At 35.1% G+C, this 18,962-nt stretch overlaps 1 protein-coding gene across 1 annotated transcript in view; it reads right to left on the reverse strand.

The window, feature by feature from the left end:
• Positions 1-18,962, reverse strand: part of LOC123758815 (venom phosphodiesterase 2) — a 55,506-nt gene that overhangs the window by 3,533 nt on the left and 33,011 nt on the right. The window contains exons 4-17 of the mRNA XM_045743543.2: positions 17,701-17,873; positions 17,116-17,262; positions 16,520-16,636; positions 16,230-16,337; positions 14,320-14,551; positions 13,790-13,871; positions 11,642-11,777; positions 11,330-11,450; positions 10,202-10,401; positions 9,078-9,330; positions 7,738-7,856; positions 7,458-7,605; positions 2,370-2,577; positions 654-801 (exon numbers count right to left, since the gene is read on the reverse strand). Of these exons, the coding sequence (XP_045599499.2) occupies positions 654-801; positions 2,370-2,577; positions 7,458-7,605; positions 7,738-7,856; positions 9,078-9,330; positions 10,202-10,401; positions 11,330-11,450; positions 11,642-11,777; positions 13,790-13,871; positions 14,320-14,551; positions 16,230-16,337; positions 16,520-16,636; positions 17,116-17,262; positions 17,701-17,873 (2,192 nt within the window). The remainder of the gene's footprint in view (positions 1-653; positions 802-2,369; positions 2,578-7,457; positions 7,606-7,737; positions 7,857-9,077; positions 9,331-10,201; positions 10,402-11,329; positions 11,451-11,641; positions 11,778-13,789; positions 13,872-14,319; positions 14,552-16,229; positions 16,338-16,519; positions 16,637-17,115; positions 17,263-17,700; positions 17,874-18,962) is intronic.

Consider the following 18,962-nt stretch of genomic DNA (forward strand, 5'->3'; position numbering starts at 1 on the left):
AAATCCTACTATTATACCTACTCTACTATGTATGGTAGGCATACTCTATTAGGCATACAGGATATGTCACAATCTAGAGGCATGTTTACGGAAGAAAGACTGAAAATTGTTTCCTCTTGACTACCAACCCAATGAATAGAACAAGGAGTCAAAGATATGTACATACTGTACTCTAATGTGATTTTTATCCTTATCACTTAATACAACATAAAGATGCATAAGAGGAAGCTTCCTGACATTTTTTAATATAACCCAAGTAAAACTACTGTATGTATATTCAAATATTTAACATTTTCATACTTGGTTAGCTTATTTATTTATTTTATTTTATTTATTTATTTTATTTATGCATATACAAGAATGTACATAAGGAATGTGAGGATACAAATATGGTAATTACATATTACTTATTACTTATCACCGCTTGCCATCACTTGATGAAATGTTGGAGGAGGATTATACATCATTATTCATTTCATTTTATGAGAATTAAAAATGAGAATTCATTTTAAACAAAGAAAATACAGCAGTAACATAACATTACATCAATAAATGTATAGATATTTAAATAAACATTCAATTTTATAAATAGTTGAAAGCAATTTAAATATATAGACCGTGAAAAACTGAAAACAAATTTGGTAAAATCTCACCATAAGGCAGTTATCATGAACTTCTGTGTTTGGGAAGACAAAAGCCAAGACATCGAGTGGATCACTTGAACACGAGCCTGTAGATGTGTTGCTGCACAGAGTGACAACAAAGTAGTAGTCACTGGGAACTAGAGGCGTGATGGTGTTTCTGCATGATGATACTACAGTATTAGTACTGAATATAATTATGTACACTAACTACTGGATTCTCATATATTAGTTTCTTCATGAACCTTTACACTGCCATCTTACTATTGGTATAGTAATACTGGCTAAGCACATCACCTTGATAATTACTTACACTGCCATGAATAATAATGATCATTGGAATTATTCCCCTCTAATCCCCATCTCTACTATATCACTGTTTATTGTTTGTGTTTGTACATGGGCTCAACCACCATAACTTACATCAAATGAACCATCACCAAACAAAAAACAGGCATTAGAATCATTACAACTTCTATTTTCAAACAATAAACAGCAGCATCCTTCTAATCACTAAACATGCTACAACAAAATAATAATTCTTTATACATTTCCTTGTGCTCATTATAATGTATTTACAAAACCCTATACTGTAATTCTGTATCACTATTAATTCACACCTGAAGTTCTTCCTAGAATTATGTAATAGAACCGATAAGCATCACACGAGAAATAATTACTGTATCTCCTTGATATTTTTCAGTGTACTCACCTAGTTGTGCGTGCATAGGTTGAGCTTTGGCTCTTTGGTCCTGCCTCTCAACTCTCAATCAACTGGTGTACAGATTCTGGAGCCTATTGAGCTCCATCAAATCTACATTTGAAACTATGTATGGAGTCTACCTCCACCACATCACTGCCTAATGCATTCCATTTAACTACTTTAACACTAAACAAATTCTTTCTAATGTCTCTGTGACTCATTTGGGTACTAAGTTTCCACCTGTGTCCCCTTGTTCGTGTTCTACCCATGCTAAATAGTTTATCTTTGTCCACCCTGTCAATTTCCCCTGAGAATTTTGTAGATGGTTATCATGTCTCCCTTTACTCTTCTATCTCCCAGGGATGTGAGGTTTAGCTCCCGTAACATTTCCTCGTAGCTCATACTTCTCAGTTCTGGGACTAGTCTGGTGGCATGCTAGGTCAATCCATGCAAAACATGCCATGCTGCAACTCATCCATATTCTTTAACTGATAATATATATAAGCTTAATATACTGAACTTTAATATTTCTTTCTAATACCCTGTGGACACAATATGCAAGAGCAATTCCATTTTAACACCGAATCAATGTCAGACTCTATATTGAGCCAACACTACTCTAGAATACTGACCTATATTTTTTAATGTCATACCTAAATCAAACCTTCAACATTGTAAAATGTTGAATAAATGTACTTTTTACCAATCTCAACAGAAGATGCCATTTTTGCAACTCCACTCATTTTCACACCCTTAAAATTTGAATTAACACTAACTTCATTTCCTCATGTAACTCAAAGTGCTCTTTAATGCTCATTCACTTTAACTCTTAAACAGCTCAGATAATTTAAAGTTCTGCATTGTGATGTGTGTGAAAAAAAATAGTTCACAACAAAACAAATAAAAAAATCACATATGGTGATTTGAGCACAGAAGGTAAATGCAGATAGTCATTAGAGTCGTTTAAGGGTTAAGAAGATATATAAAGTAAAATAAATGGTTTATACTTGTATGAGAGAACTTACAGCACAGTTGACACTTGATCTTGGTGACCATCTAAATCGTAGTCAAAAACAGGACCATGAACAACATTAAGAACACCCTTTGTGGTAGTCCAGATTCTTAAGGCATTAACCATCATTGTATGAGCGCCCTTTCTGTAGCCACTTTTCACTGGTGCTATATTGGATAGAAGGTGACCTTCAGACATCAAAAGTTCATCAGTTTCCATATCTGAAAAGGAAAAAGATGATGTATTGTATCTATCATCATTTAATGCTTTATGTGACCTGGCAAAAACAAGCTCAGAATACTGTATTTGGTTCCCATTGTCAGGGATAGGAAGCCTATTAGGCTACTTGAGATCCCACTAGACCAACAACTGACCTTTCCGATGGGGCAAGACACAACATATGTTTAATTACCAGTACAGAGTGCCAAATATGACAAATGTACAATATAAGAGTGACAGTTTGAAAAAAGCCTTAACTTCTTAAGTGACTCAATCCACATATTCTCTTACACTATTTACGCTTACAAAGATTTACTTGATACTGATTGATGAAGATTAAGACACCCAAGAGATGGCACGGGCATGAATAGTCCATAAGTGGTATACTTGATACTGTACTACTGTTGTTTTGAAACTCTTCTTAGATGAATGTAATAGAATCAATGAACATTACACCAGAAATAATCTCTCTTTGCTATTCCCAGAGTCAAGCTAAATCTATGTAAACACATCATACAAATAAAAGGATCCATTATATGGAACTCTCTTCTTAATGAAGCAAAAACTTGCTCACCCTATACTGTATTTAGAAGTAAAATAATGAAGTACATATGTTTTTCACCGTAGTATCTCACTTTGAGCTACTAACTCACTTTATTTATACTTTACTATCTAGAAATATAACTCCATCAATATAATTTATCATTATAACCACCTTACACTACTATTATTAATACAGTAATTATGCTAACTAAAATTTTATCATTATATACTGTACTAGTTTTATCTCTTGTTCAAGCTTGACTGTTCACCTCGTAACTTAAAATTCACAGCAATTTCTGACTTGGCTTTCATACTTGCCTGAAATCCTAGGGGTTTTATTGATTTTGAAAGAATATACCATTTAATTGCCAAACTCTGTATTCTGACAACCTATTGTCCTTTCTTGTATACTGAATTGATAAATAAATAATTAATTAATTATTTGTTCTTAGTTAATCCCCTTGTCACTAAACCTAGGGCACTTTTATTACCCTGTTAATTAACCATTACTAAGCTAATTATCTTCAAGATCATTTTTTTTATGATTATTATTTTTCTTATTATTTTTTATTTTACATTTATATTGTCAGTCTCTACTGATTTTTTGTGTTTTATTTTATGTAACTTCTGTGTCCTCCCTGGCTATCTATTGGATCTTTATTTTACTTCTAAATTGTTACTATTTTATTGTATCTGCTCTTATTCTTGTGTTTTGCTTTATCGTGTATCTTGTATCGTGATCCCTCTGCATCTCTATGCACACTGATATTGATCCTGATCAAAATCTTCTGTCTCATATCTATACCAACCAGCACATTGATCATCATTATTGTAAGTATTTCACAGCACACCAGGCTAAAAACAAACTCCAAAATAGCACCTATCTATCAGTTTATAACCAAAATGTTAGATCACTTGGTAAACATTTTGACGATTTAAATGCACTACTCACAGCACTAGGTACTAACCTATCGTTCATTATTTTAACAGAAACTTGGCTAAATAAAGACTATACCCAACTCTACAACTTAGCTGGTTATAAAGCCATTCATAACTGTAGGCCTAATAAAAAAGGTGGTGGCACAGCTATATATTACCGAGATACATTTATCTGCAACAGTGTTATTAGTGACAGAGATGACTACTGTGAATATACTTTTGCTCAGTTTACAATTAAATCCCTTAAATCCTCTTTGACTATTGGAGCCATCTATAGATTTCCTAATACTAACATAGCTTCTTTCTCAGACAACCTAAGGAATCTTATTATAAACAACAATCTCAACAAAAACCACATCATTCTGGGAGGAGACTTTAATATTGACCTGGGTCAACAAAATTGCTCTCAAGTTGACTATTTCCTTAACAGCATGAACTCCTGTATGCTAATCCCCACTATCACCAAACCTACCCGAGTCACTCAAACATCAGCCACTACCTTGGACCACATATGGACAAACATAACAGCTCCCCTTGTATCTGGTATAATCTACGACAGAACAACTGACCACTATCCTACCTTTCTCATAGCGAACATGGACATAACACCACCAAAAAGCAAGAAACTTTCATTTAGGCTACACAGTGAATCAGCTTTAGACAATCTTACAGAGGCACTTCACAATATTAACTGGGATTCTGAATTCAATAATACCCATGATATAAATTCATTAGCTAACCTCTTCCTCTCCAAAACTCTAAGCCTCTACAACCTTCATTGTCCCCTTCTTACAAAGCAAGTAACTGACAAAAGATTAAACAATCCATGGCTCACAAGTGGCATTCTCAACTCAATCAACAAGAAACATGAATATGAAAAGAAAGTTAGGATTGGCCTAGTTTCAAAGGAAGTAGCTAAAAGGTACTCATCAATGCTTACCAGTATCATAAGAAAGGCAAAACTTGCATATTATGTGAATAGATTCAATGAAGCAAAAGGCAACATGAAAAACACTTGGAAAACTATCTCTAGTATCCTAGGAACTAAACAACACTCACATAACCAAATAAAACTCTACAAGGATGGGGATATACCGTCAACTGATTTAGAAATGGCAAATGAATTTAATAGTTTCTTTTCATCGGTTGGTGCTAATCTTGCCAGTAAAATCCCACAGACTCAGACACATATTAACACATATCTCTCAGGCAGCTATCCAAACTCTCTTCTCCTTTCACCAATCAGCCCGGCAGATGTTGTGTCCATCATACACTCTCTAAAAACCAAGGCAGGGAACACCAGTGAAATTCCAGTCCATTGTGTACAAGAGAGCCTCCCATGCCCTTGCCCCACCCATAGCACTACTGTTCAACAAATCTATAGAGTGTCACACCTTCCCTGATATCCTCAAAAAAGCAAGAGTAACGCCAGTCCATAAAGGAGGCAATCCGGCGGACATAAACAATTATAGACCAATATCAAATCTACCCATTCTATCAAAAATATTTGAAAAAATTATTTACAAACAGCTCTATTCCTACCTCGTAAAATTTGACATACTCAGCCCCTGCCAGTTTGGCTTCCGGTCCCAAAAGAGTACCAATGATGCAATCATTAGTCTCCTTGACATTATCTACTCAGCCCTTGACAAAAATGAGTTTCCGATTGGACTCTTCATTGACCTAAGAAAAGCCTTTGATACTGTTAATCACAACTACCTCTTACTTAAACTCCAGCATTATGGAATCCGAGGCCTTGCCCTTGACTACATCCGATCCTATCTTAGTGACAGACACCAATATGTAACCATCAATGATACAACTTCTTCCACTCTACCAATTACCGTTGGAGTGCCACAGGGCAGCATCTTAGGACCTCTTCTATTTCTTATATATATAAACGATCTGCCTAATGTCTCTAATATTCTCAAACCTATATTGTTTGCTGACGATACTACCCTTATCTACTCAAACCTCAACCCACATACACTAAATAATGTTGTGAATAATGAATTAAAAAAAGTCCACTTATGGATGTCAACGAACAAACTAACATTAAACATCGAAAAGACTTACTACATCTTATTTGGAAGCAAATCATCAAATGCAATTCAGCTACAGATAGACAACATTAACATCAGTAATAAAAATGATGGCAAGTTTCTTGGCCTATTCCTAGACAAGAGACTCAACTTCAGCACCCACATTCAACACATAACTAAGAAAGTCTCTAAGACAGTTGGTATACTCTCCAAAATCAGATATTATGTTCCTAACTCTGCTCTCCTCTCACTATATTATGCACTAATCTACCCCTATCTTAATTATGGTATCTGTGCATGGGGGTCTACCACTGCAAACCACCTTAAGCCCATCATCACACAGCAAAAATCTGCTATCAGAATAATAACTAACTCTGCTTTCAGACAACACTCAGCTCCCTTGTTTAAATCTCTAAACTTGCTAAATATTAACTCCCTCCACACATTCTCTTGTGTCAACTACATTTACAAAACCCTGTTCTTAAATGCAAACCATGCTCTGAAACTCTCCCTGGACAGATGTAATAGGACCCATTATCACCACACCAGAAATAAATATCTCTTTGATATCCCCAGGGTCAAACTTAATCTGTGTAAACACTCTATGCAAATTAAGGGACCTAGTCTATGGAACTCACTCCCTAGTGAATTGAAAAACTGTAAAACTTTTGCCTTATTTAAAAGCAAAACCAAAAAGTACCTAACTTCATCTATTTAGTTTCCTACACTGAGCTTTAAATTTGCTCTGTACCTAGTGGTACCCAATCTCCTAATTTTTATGTAATATCAAACAACCTTATCATTGTGTTCATTGCTGTCTTCTTTTATGTGCTAGCCATATGCTGTATTGTGACTACCAATTTTTGTCAACTACCATTCAAGCTGTCATTGCAATCAATCTTATATTGTTTCTGCTGTATTGTGCCTACCAATTTGTTGTCAACTACCATTTTAAGCTGTCATTGCAATCAATCATAGCTACCTATGTGCTTTAATATACTGTACCTATAATTTTCTCTCATCTTTTTTTTTTTTTTTTCATTCCATGTAATCTGTTATCATTTTTTTTGTCTATAAATTTTGCAAGTATTTACCTCCTTAAAATTTTCTTAGATTAAGGACCTGCCCGAAACGCTGTGCATGCTAGTGGCTTTACAAGACTGTAATTACCATAATTGTATCCTCACATTCCTTATGTACATTCTTGTATATGCATAAATAAATAAATAAATAAATAAATAAATAATAAATAAATAAATAAATAAATAAATAAATAAATAAATACAGTTCCTGTATTGCATAGAATTTTAAGAAAAATACAGTCCTCACTTAAGATCATGAAATATTTCATAACTAACCTTCAGGAAACAACTGGATGAGAGTAATATTTTTAACATGGTATGCTTCTCTAGCCAGCATCTTGTGACACTGGTCTTCTGGTATTCGATCTAACCTCAGATCTGCCTCCCAGCAAGGAGGCGGTTTCTCATCCGTGACTCGAACATCCTGTTAAGACAACACAACATTAACATTAGAGCAACAAGTATACAATACAGTTTATAGTAATATATATATTAGTGTGTAATATAATAAAATATAGCCAAACAGACTTACACTATAATTTAATATTGAACTCACTTCTGGCTTGATTTCTATCCCTGCTGGTATGGATGGTTTCTCCTTCTCCGTTAGAGCAATAGTTTGATTGTTCAGAGTGAAGCTCACCCATACTCCCAGATTCAGTGTTTCATGCAGACCTAGTGAAACATAGGCAGTGTGCTCATTAAGTTAAAAAGTAAATTGCAATAATCTGAGTAGGTTTCAAATTATAAAGCATGTCAAAGATTTAGAGGATAATTATAAAGTTACTGATTTACTGTGTGCATAAAAATATAGTATGATAGCTGGACCATTATGAAAACAAAATCAGCAGTTACTGAAAAAAAAAATCCAAACGAATTGGAATAATTAAACATCCTCATCCGAAGTGAATGACAACACTAACCCTCATCACTTGTAAAGTTTTACTGAAAATATTCTGTAATTACCATCAGCTTGAAAAGTAATACTGCATTTTTGTAGAAGGAGCATCCATACATTCCTAAAATTGTGTGTAATTCTTTACAAAGCAATCAAGATGTACACAATCTGAGTAAGGACATGAAGAAAGATAGGCCAGTCTTTAGCTCGTACAGTTATGACAAAACTGGACACCGCCTAAATTATTAGCTTAAAACTGGCACAGACAGTGAGACTGGCAGATAACAAGTGTGGCCACAGTGAGACTGGCAGATAACAAGTGTGGTCACAGTGAGACTGGCAGACAAGTGTGGCCACAGTGAGGCTGGCAGATAACAAGTGTGGCCACAGTGAGACTGGCAGATAACAAGTGTGGTCACAGTGAGACTGGCAGACAAGTGTGGCCACAGTGAGACTGGCAGACAAGTGTGGCCACAGTGAGGCTGGCAGATAACAAGTGTGGCCACAGTGAGGCTGGCAGATAACAAGTGTGGCCACAGTGAGACTAGCAGATAACAAGTGTGGCCACAGTGAGACTAGCAGATAACAAGTGTGGCCACAGTGAGACTAGCAGATAACAAGTGCAGCCACAGTGAGACTAGCAGATAACAAGTGTGGCCACAGTGAGACTAGCAGATAACAAGTGTGGCCACAGTGAGACTGGCAAACAAGTGCAGCCAAAGTTAGAATATAATTTCTTGCTGTATGAGCATAGTGGTATCAATGAGGTAAGGGAGACTTCTCCAATGTCTTTATTGTCCTGTATTCCTTTGTAGTGAAAGTGATAAAATATATGTGGGAGACTTTTAGAGATTTGGAAAACATTAAATGAGCAGAAATTTGATTGTAGAACATGGAATACAAAAAATGCACTAGTTAATCATAAAATTAATATCGGGCATTCTGCTCAATATGGGGAACTAAGTTTTTGACACATGAAAAGAACTTATTTTACTAACCAATGACATAGCTGGACTGCAGAAGAATCTTAAGCTCTCCGTCAATAGCATCAGGTGCGGAGAATCCAGGTGAACCCCAAGGTACGTGGATATTGAGTAGGTGCGCAAGCTCAGCTTGGGTCTTGTTTTTTTTACTGCTGTTTGGATTACTGGTTGTGGTGCTACTGGTGGGTGTGGATTCAGTACTGGTGTCATTACTAGTGCTGTTGCTGCTACTAGGATTGCTACTGTTGCTTGGTATACTTTCTGTAGGCTACATAAGGAATAGATAAGCACTGGGATGTTAAATATTCCTCAGACATTTTAACTAAAAACCATTTTAATCTTTAGATATTCAAGAAAGAAAAGCAATTACAGTATAATACAGTATTTAACAATTTTTGTTCCAAAGGGGGTAAGATACAAGGGGTTTCTGAGCTATCTCAATTGGCTGCTCCCTAAAGTAAGGTCTGCTATGTACATATGACAGGATCATGCAGTCACACAGAACAACATTCTGGCAATGGTGCACATCTTGTTGGGCTCCTGGTGTACCATTAGAACATGGTAAGGCATCTAGTTCATGCCACACCATAGGTCACTGCAAGATATTCCTTTGTTTTGAACATCAGATTTGATTTTTCATTCTTTGACAAAAGGGTCTTTGAAATTCTGTTGTTAGGCTTAAATTTGTTTAATTGCTCAGAGCTGTAAGAAAGTCTGATGCTCATAATATCTGGGATTACTAGGTATCACCTAAGTCTTTGAGTCAGTCCTCTGAGTATGGCATGGGGCCTGGCAGGTGCCTTCCTGGGTGTAGCTAAGGGATGCCAATCATATGTCTTACTGTAATTTACCTACCTCAAGTCAATTTTGTTTTCTGCCAGCAGGTGATGATTAACTGCCAGGCTTATACTTTTTCCTGTCATGGGAGTGCCAGGGAGCAAATGGCTGTGTCATCTTGACTCCTAAATCACTAACAAAAATACCATCAAATTGACTCACTCACTGCATTTGCAGTGAGAATTCTGAAGCATACTCCTTACCCCACATCTCATTTTTAGATTGGTTTTCACTAGTGCATGATTCTGTCCTACAAGCATGGTGAAGTTTACCTGCAAAGAGTGGCTAAATTAATTACTTACTATAATTGTTTCAGTTTTCTCAATAAAACAACTGCATTGCTTCACATTGGTCCCATTGTCTCCTGCCTCTGGTTCTTCATTCTTTTGTGATTGTTTCTCAGGAAGGCCTTTAGATACTTCCGGAAGCAGGTTCGCTAACATGTCTGGAGGTGCCACCTGTGGAACGTGACGCAGAAAATGGTCCAGACTCCCTGTAGTGCCTGAAAGAGGAGTAGATTTTTTACCCTGATTAAATAATAATAATAATAATAATAATAATAATAACAATAATAATAATAATACTGTAATAATAATAATAATAATAATAATAATAATAATAATAATATTTTATTTACAAGAAGGTACAATGTGTTGGTGAGATTACATTAGAGTGATATTTTTATATTCTTGCAAAGTTCTTAATACGCATAGCATTTCAGGTAGGTCCTTAATCTAACATATCAGGCAAGATAAAAAAAAATAGAACATTGTAGCAAGGTTTTATATCAACAATATAAATTGACAGTGGTGACTAAACTGGTAAAGACTAAGTACTTAATTAGTCTTAAGTACTAATATTGGGGAAGTGGGTAGTACAAGATACAGTGTGAGTTTGAAGCACAAGGTAGGAAACTATGAGGATGAAATTAGGTAATTTTTGGTTTTACTTTTGAACAGGGCATGGTTGGACAATTTTTTAATTCATCACGGAGTGAGTTCCAAAGACATATTATAATTTGTTTTATTAAAATTTGGAAAGACTATACAGTACTGTCTATAGATGTCAAATATTTTAATATAGATTAGTTATGTAATTCTAGGTGTTCATATAGACTCATCTCAGTGTTTTTCAACTCTTTTGGAGTAGGATTGCAAAACACTAATACATTGCCAGTGAATATTGAGAATATGAACACAATACGAACATTTAAGAATATAATTGAAAATCCACCAGTAAGAAAGTTTCATCAGACAATTATAGAAAAAGAAAACAAAAATTCTGCAAGAACCGGAAATGTGCCATTACGTATTCTGTTGCCTGTAAATCATATGTGACTTTTTATAGCTTAAAAATGTAGTGTTAGCTGAAGTTAGGTAACTGCAGATATATATATTCCAGCTGTTTTTTTAGCAAACAAATATTCTCACCATTGTTTTTTGCTGGAGTGATGTTCATAAGTTCACACATCAGGTTATACAATTCAACATTCCTGAAGCTCTGACTTGTGTAATTCACTTTCAAACTGGGGCCAAAACCTATGAAAGTAGCCTGCAAAAATATAAATACAGTACTGTGCATCAGTTTTCTCTCATCACCTTAAATTTAGTAATTAACACACACTCTATTATAATTATGTCATATACAACTACAGTACAGTAATTTTCAATTATAAAACCTATTATGACAGATCATATGAAAGAAAAAGAAATTAATCAACTATAATAAAACATTATTCTAACCTGCATAGATGCTTCAAGATTGTTGAAACCATGTTCACCGTTCCTGCAGTAGTTTTGAGTGTTCGTCACCACGCGTGTGTTGGGCATGGTGTCCAGAATCACACTCTCAATTCTGGGATTATTGGTGTAGTGATATCTGTAAGGCATTAAAAATAAGACTTTGTATCATCATGAAAAGCACCTTTCTGAGCAGAGCCATTCAGTGATGCAGAAATATAGCTGGAGTGGCTCTAGAAGTGCGCTAATTAATTCAAAGCAATCACATTTGGCTAGACTTTCTTTCCCTGTTGAGTGCAGAATGATGTAATGAGTGACAGACATGGAGATCACCTTGTGAATATCTACAGAGAGCAGAAAGAATCAAATGGATATTTCATACTGTCATAGGATCAACACAAAAATTACTTCAGACAATCTCCACTGCATTATTTTGTTTGAATACATAGCAGAGTTGTAGAAGGGAGGCAGAACAAGAAACAGGTTGAATAATGTGACAGATTATAGACATAGACACTACAGAAAGGTGAGTGCCTACCTACAAGACATTGAATGGGAGAAGTTGGAGAGGTATGTAGAAAATAAGTATAATGAATATACATTATTGTACGTGTATAGCTATGCTCGTGGTGTCCCATCTTCCCCGCACTCTTTGTCATATAATGCTATGAAAGAACTGACAGTTTTGGTTTCCACCACCTGCTCATCTAACTTATTCCAACCATCTACCACTCTGTTTGCAAAACTGTGGTGTATTTGGTTAGATTTTTTTTTTTTTTTTTTTTGAGATATATACAAGAGTTGTTACATTCTTGTACAGCCACTAGTACGCATAGTGTTTCGGGCAAGTCCTTAATCCTATGGTCCCTGGAATACGATCCCCTGCCGCGAAGAATCGTTTTTTCATCCAAGTACACATTTTACTGTTGCGTTAAACAGAGGCTACAGTTAAGGAATTGCCCCCAGTAAATCCTCCCCGGCCAGGATACGAACCCATGACATAGCGCTCGCGGAACGCCAGGCGAGTGTCTTACCACTACACCACGGAGACTGTCCTCTGAGTCTGACTCTTGGAATATCAAAGAGATATTTATTTTTGGTGTGATGTTCATGGGTTCTAGTACGGCGAAGGTCATGATAGTACAGTCTGGTTCGTTCTTGACTCACAACTGAGAATTTCGGGTTCAAATCCCAGGTGGGACAGAAACGATTGGAGCATTTCCTGTCACCTAATGTGTCTGTTCATCTAGCAATAGGTAGGTACCTAGCAGTCAGTCAGCATGTTGTGGAGTTGTATCTTGTGGCGGTTAGTAATTTGACCCTGGGGTAAAATTACACAATGAATTACAGCAGCTAAAGATCTAATAGGATAATATTTAATGCATCTCACTAAAAAAATGAATTAATTTTTTACTTAAAAAAATTATCATCTTTATATTGTTTATCATTACAAAATTTCTTGAATACCTCACATGTGTTAGCTTACTTTCAATTCGGTACAGAATTAAATTTATCTCATTATACCTATAAGAAATATTAACTGAATTATTCTACGTTTTGCCCAAAATATTTTGTGTATTAGTGGCTTTATTTAATATGTAACTACTGTACCTTCATATATACCTCTGCATTTATTTTTATTTTTATTTATATATACAAGAGTTCTTACATTCTTGTACAGCCACTAGTACGCATAGCATTTTGGGCAAGTCCTTAATCCTATGTTCCCTGGAATACGACCCCCACAAAAAATCGTTTTTACAACCAAGTACCCATTTTACTGTTGCGTTAAACAGAGGCTACAGTTAAGGATTTGCGCCCAGTAAATCCTCCCCGGCCAGGATACGAACCCAGGACAAAGCTCTTGCGAAACGCCAGGTGAGCATCTTAACCACTACACCACTAGTCACTACACCACTAGTCACCACGAGCGTAGCTCTCATCCTGTAACTACACTTAGGTAATTACACTTAGGTAATTACCACAGGGACTGTCAAGCACTATCTACTTATGTATAAGTATTACTGTATCTACATTTAATTAGAATTATATAGTAGTAGTATTATCTACTACTTATGTATATTTTATAAATAAAATTGTACATTATTATTATTATTATTATTATTATTATTACTGTATTATAATCCTCACCTCCGTGGGAGCAGCTTCTTTGGCAGGGCTCTGACTTTGGGGTTCTTGCAACTTAGTGTTTCCAAAATCTCTTTCTCGGCAGCTAATCAGCAAACAACCAGGAAGAAAGATTAAAATTTGGTTAAGAAATACATGAACAAAAGTGCAATTGTGTCAAATTAGTTTAGGTTATCTCAGGTCAGGTCAGATCTAGTTTGGTTAGGTATACCATAAACATTATAAAATAATATGAGTACAGTACTTATAAAATCTTTTTGTTTTTACTTTACGTATGTAGTATCATAATTCTTTAATGTTCCACATTTCATTATTCCAAATTCATAGCTTAATCACCCTCTCAGGGGTATGAGTGCCTTGTGAGGCAATATATGATTCTTGTTTTTCCTGGGAACTCTGCACAAGGCTTGAGATTAACCATGTTATTTGTGGTAGCTTGTATGCCCAGTTATATTCAATAGTTTGCACTTTCTGTAGAACAAGTTCTATTTCCCCTCTGCTATGTGTAGCAATTTGTAGATTTTTAAACTTACCATCACCACCACTGACAACTCGCAACCTGCCCACAGCACCAGCATAAACATGTGCTTTTTGCTCAATATCAGAGATGAACGTCTCAAGGTAAAAGGATGAGGTGCAAGATGCTGGAGCGGCACCATGGTCAGATACAAGAAGAATGTTGATGCAATTGGCCAAGCCATGTATATGAAGCTTGCCAAGCATACCATCCAAGATTCGATCTACCATCTCAAGAGCATTAGTTCCCTATAAATTAAAAAAATAACATAAATCATAAGTACAAAAAAACATTTGAGAGCATTAAAGATTATTATACAAATGCTTTAGAGTTCTCATAAAATGAAAGGAAAAGAAGAGTCTCTTCAGTTATGACATGATCTATTATTAGACTTACACTAACTCACTTTAAAAATAAAATTTGTGTTATTGAGTAACAAGGCAGCAAGAAAAATAGTTTTTTCTAAAAAATAGCAAGAAGAGATAATAGTAAATGTATGGGAAGAAAAATGGACAATACCTATCACCAAAAGAAAAAAAAAAACATAAAGCTAAGAAATCACTAATGCCAAATAATAATGACCTATAATGAATGAGCATTATATTAATTGCTCTTATTTAAAAAAAAAGACATTGTGTAAGCAATTAGAGTATGGTAAAGAATATCTTAAACAAGAATATCTTATGAATCTAAAATGAAGTGTTAACCAAAACGTACAATACTGTATAAGGCTAGCATGTGACATGCAGATGGATTCCTCTTCCAAAGCCCTCCTGTAGTGCACAGTGGCCAATCAGTTCACAACCACAAGATCCTAGATTCAAATCCCACAATAGGACAGAGATGTTTGGGCACATTTTTTTTTCACCTGATGGGTCTGTTTACCTAGCAGTAAAATGTATACCTGGGAGTTAGGTAATTGTTGTGGGCTGCATCCTGGGAAAGGTCATTAGTTGGCCAAGTAAATAATTGTGCTCACCAATACACGAATGTACTGACCAATATATTAATGTACTCTTAGTATAATAATATACTCACTAGTACACTAATATACTCACAGCATATTTTATGTTCTACTCACCAGAATACTAATGTACTACTCACCAGTACACTAATACTGTATACTTAACAGTACAGTAATGTACTCACCAGTACACTAATGTACTTAACAGTGTACAGTAATGTACTCACCAGTACAGTACACTAGTGTACTTGCTAGTACACAAGCCATGATGTAGGACAGCAAACTGGCAGTGATATTTCATCCATAGTTTTATAAACCCGTAGAACCACCTACTCGCCAAAACCGTAAATGCCAAGACAATACAATAATACGTACTTCAGTTTAAAATCAAGTTGGAAAAACTCCTATGGAACAATGTGAGGACCTTCAGCAGCCTGTCAGCTTCCTTCCCCCATTGAGGCTACTAGAGCGATGGTGGCCTTAGTGTAAATTCGGGTAAATACTCACAAATACATTAATGTATAATACAGTAGTATAGTACTTACCAATGCACTAATGGTTTAACATTGTCAGGGGCAGAAATCCTGTAGTTATGCTTATTAAGGTTCCATTTGGCAAACTACTGACCTTCAGGATGTAACCCACAACATTTGTCTAGCTCCTAGGTACCTATTTACTACATCAGATGAAGGGAAACATGTTCAACCAACTTTATCCTGCCCAGGATAAAGCCAATAACATAGACCACTGTTCACCAGAGCACTAATGTACTTCCTATTGCAATAATGTAGTCACAATACATAAATAATAAAAAGTTCCCATTTAGCATTAGGAAATACTTTTTTAAAATTCTCTAAAATACATGTTCAGTACTGTAGCACTGCATTTGCATCCAGATAATTAAAATGTAAATAATTTTCTTACTTATAAAATCCTCCTTCATATTAACCAAACACACACACCTCTTGAGAAGTCGGTCCAAATTGCTGAAAAGTCAACATTGGTTGTTCAAAGTACACCATGATGAGATGAGGCCGCTCCTCTTCAGGCATTGTCAGCCAGTCTATCACCTGAGGAAAACATACATCACAGTCAAAATACAAAGATAATGGTATGGTAGGAAGAACTCAAATTTAAAAAAAAATAAATTGTTAGGAGGGGTGGGACTGGAGAAGTTGAAATAAAGCATATATTGCTTCAAAGATTAGTATGGTAAAAATTATACTGTATACTGTATGTCACATATACGCACTTGTTTGACTCGCATGTCAAATGTGTCATTATGCCGATAATTTTGCCAGTAGATGGGATATCTCTGTTGTATTAGAACATCAGAGCCAGCCCAGGAATATGTTGCAGACTTCTTGCCCTGTAAAATAAAACAGAATAACAAAGGTAAGCCATACAGTTCTATATCTGTAAGCTATATACAGAACTAGAATATCCTTTGTCTAATGCACCTAATATGAAATAAAGTTAAATGATGATACTAGATACTGTACTGTAGTTTGAAATATTTAACATCATTGAATAAATTATAAATAACACTTTAGAATAGAGGATCATATCCTCTTTTAACTAAAAAAAATATCCACTGAAACTAAAAAAAAACTAAAAGTACAACAGAATACTGTACTAGAATTAGAGAAAAATTACTCTCCTGGAAAAAGTGTAAATGAAATGACTTTATATAATTAAAATAGGTAAGTGCTGGTAGTTGAGCAAAATACTGTCGATGCTACTGTACAATGATGTTTTCTTACAAGAAAGTAGAGTAATAAGCTCTCATTTTTGTCTGAAGCAGATTGTTGAATAATGAATGAAATGTATGGATGGTTATTATTGTACCTGCTTTGTAACAGTGTTCCATATAGGTTCTCCCTGCCACCAAACTGGACTAGTGCGAGATTTACGCTCATTATACTTGAAGGTCTTGTTGGTCCGTGGGTCAAACATTTCATTTCCAATAATTCCATGACTTTCTGGGTAGAGTCCCTGAAGTGAAGATTTTTTATATTATTATTGAGATCACCTGTGATATAACTCTGATAATGCTGAACACAATAATTTTGTGTTCAATAATAAGTTCAATAATTATAATAAATAATAATTTAATAACAATAATTTCCATATGTAGTACAGTAATTTAAATAACTTCTTAAACTGAGGTAATTGTACATCCGTTTGTGGTATAATTTGAGGTAATTATACCCCAAAAATTCTTCAATTTAAATATTTACTGTATGATGTATTTTAAAAAATAACTGACCATATGCAGTTTACAGAAGTAAAATTTCTTAAACAAAAATTACATTTAAAAAACTCTTTCTCGCTAGGTAGTCTTTGATGTAGTGAACACATCTAAAATCCAGCAATTTATTAAAATATTATGAAAATGCAATTGCTATTTGTTTCAGCTGGGCATCATCTTACCGTAGCAATAGAGTACATGTTTGGAAAGGTGACGGTGGGATAAGTAGGGACAAGGCTCTGGGCACTAACTCCGCACCTTCTCAGGTAATTCATGGCCGGGGTTTTTTCATTACTTAGGAGGTCCGGTCGTAATCCATTCACACCAATCACCAAGAGGGGTGGTACTGCATAACCTTTAGATTAAAGGATATTTTATGAAACGACATAACTTTGTTTGAATAACTGCAAAATTCATGTTTCATTTAATCTAGCTGTAATTATTGTTCAGTTCAGCACACACGTATACACACAAGTGCTTGCAGACCGAAGTCTGGGAATTGTAAATTTAAAATAGATGTAAATTTATAAAAAAAAGTTAGTACCTGTATTTGTGGATTTTATCATTAACATGCTTATCACAGACCTAGGGTAGAATATAACAACCCCCCAGTACTAGATAACTGGCTACTTAAAGTGACATTAATAATCAAATACAATAGCATTACAGTGATACATAATCACTGTGATGTTCATGGGCTGTATTCATTGTGTGATGTTCATGGGTTGTATTCATTGTGTGATGTTCGTGGGTTGTATTCATTGTGTGATGTTCCTGGGTTGTATTCATTGTGTGATGTTCATGGGTTGTATTCATTGTGTGATGTTCATCGGTTGTATTCATTGTGATGTTAATAGGTTGTATTCATTGTGATGTTAATAGGTTGTATTCATTATGTGATGTTCATGGGTTATATTTATTGTGATGTTCATGGGTTGTATTCATTATGTGATGTTCATGGGTTGTATTTATTGTGATGTTCATGGGTTGTATTCATTGTGATATTCATGGGTTGTATTCATTGTGTGATGTTCATGGGTTGTATTCATTGTGATGTTAATGGGTTGTATTCATTATGTGATGTTCATGAGTTGTATTCATTGTGATGTTCATGGGTTGTATTCATTGTGTGATGTTCATGGGTTGTATTCATTGTGATGTTAATAGGTTGTATTCATTGTGATGTTAATAGGTTGTATTCATTGTGTGATGTTCATGGGTTGTATTCATTGTGTGATGTTCATGGGTTGTATTCATTGTGATGTTAATAGGTTGTATTCATTGTGATGTTAATAGGTTGTATTCATTGTGTGATGTTCATGGGTTGTATTCATTGTGTGATGTTCATGGGTTGTATTCTTTGTGTGATGTTAATGTGTTGTATTCATTATGTGATGTTCATGGGTTGTATTCATTGTGTGATGTTCATGGGATGTATTCATTG

Source organism: Procambarus clarkii, chromosome 31 (assembly GCF_040958095.1).
Source record: "Procambarus clarkii isolate CNS0578487 chromosome 31, FALCON_Pclarkii_2.0, whole genome shotgun sequence".
In the NCBI taxonomy this organism is placed as follows: Eukaryota; Metazoa; Arthropoda; class Malacostraca; order Decapoda; family Cambaridae; genus Procambarus; species Procambarus clarkii.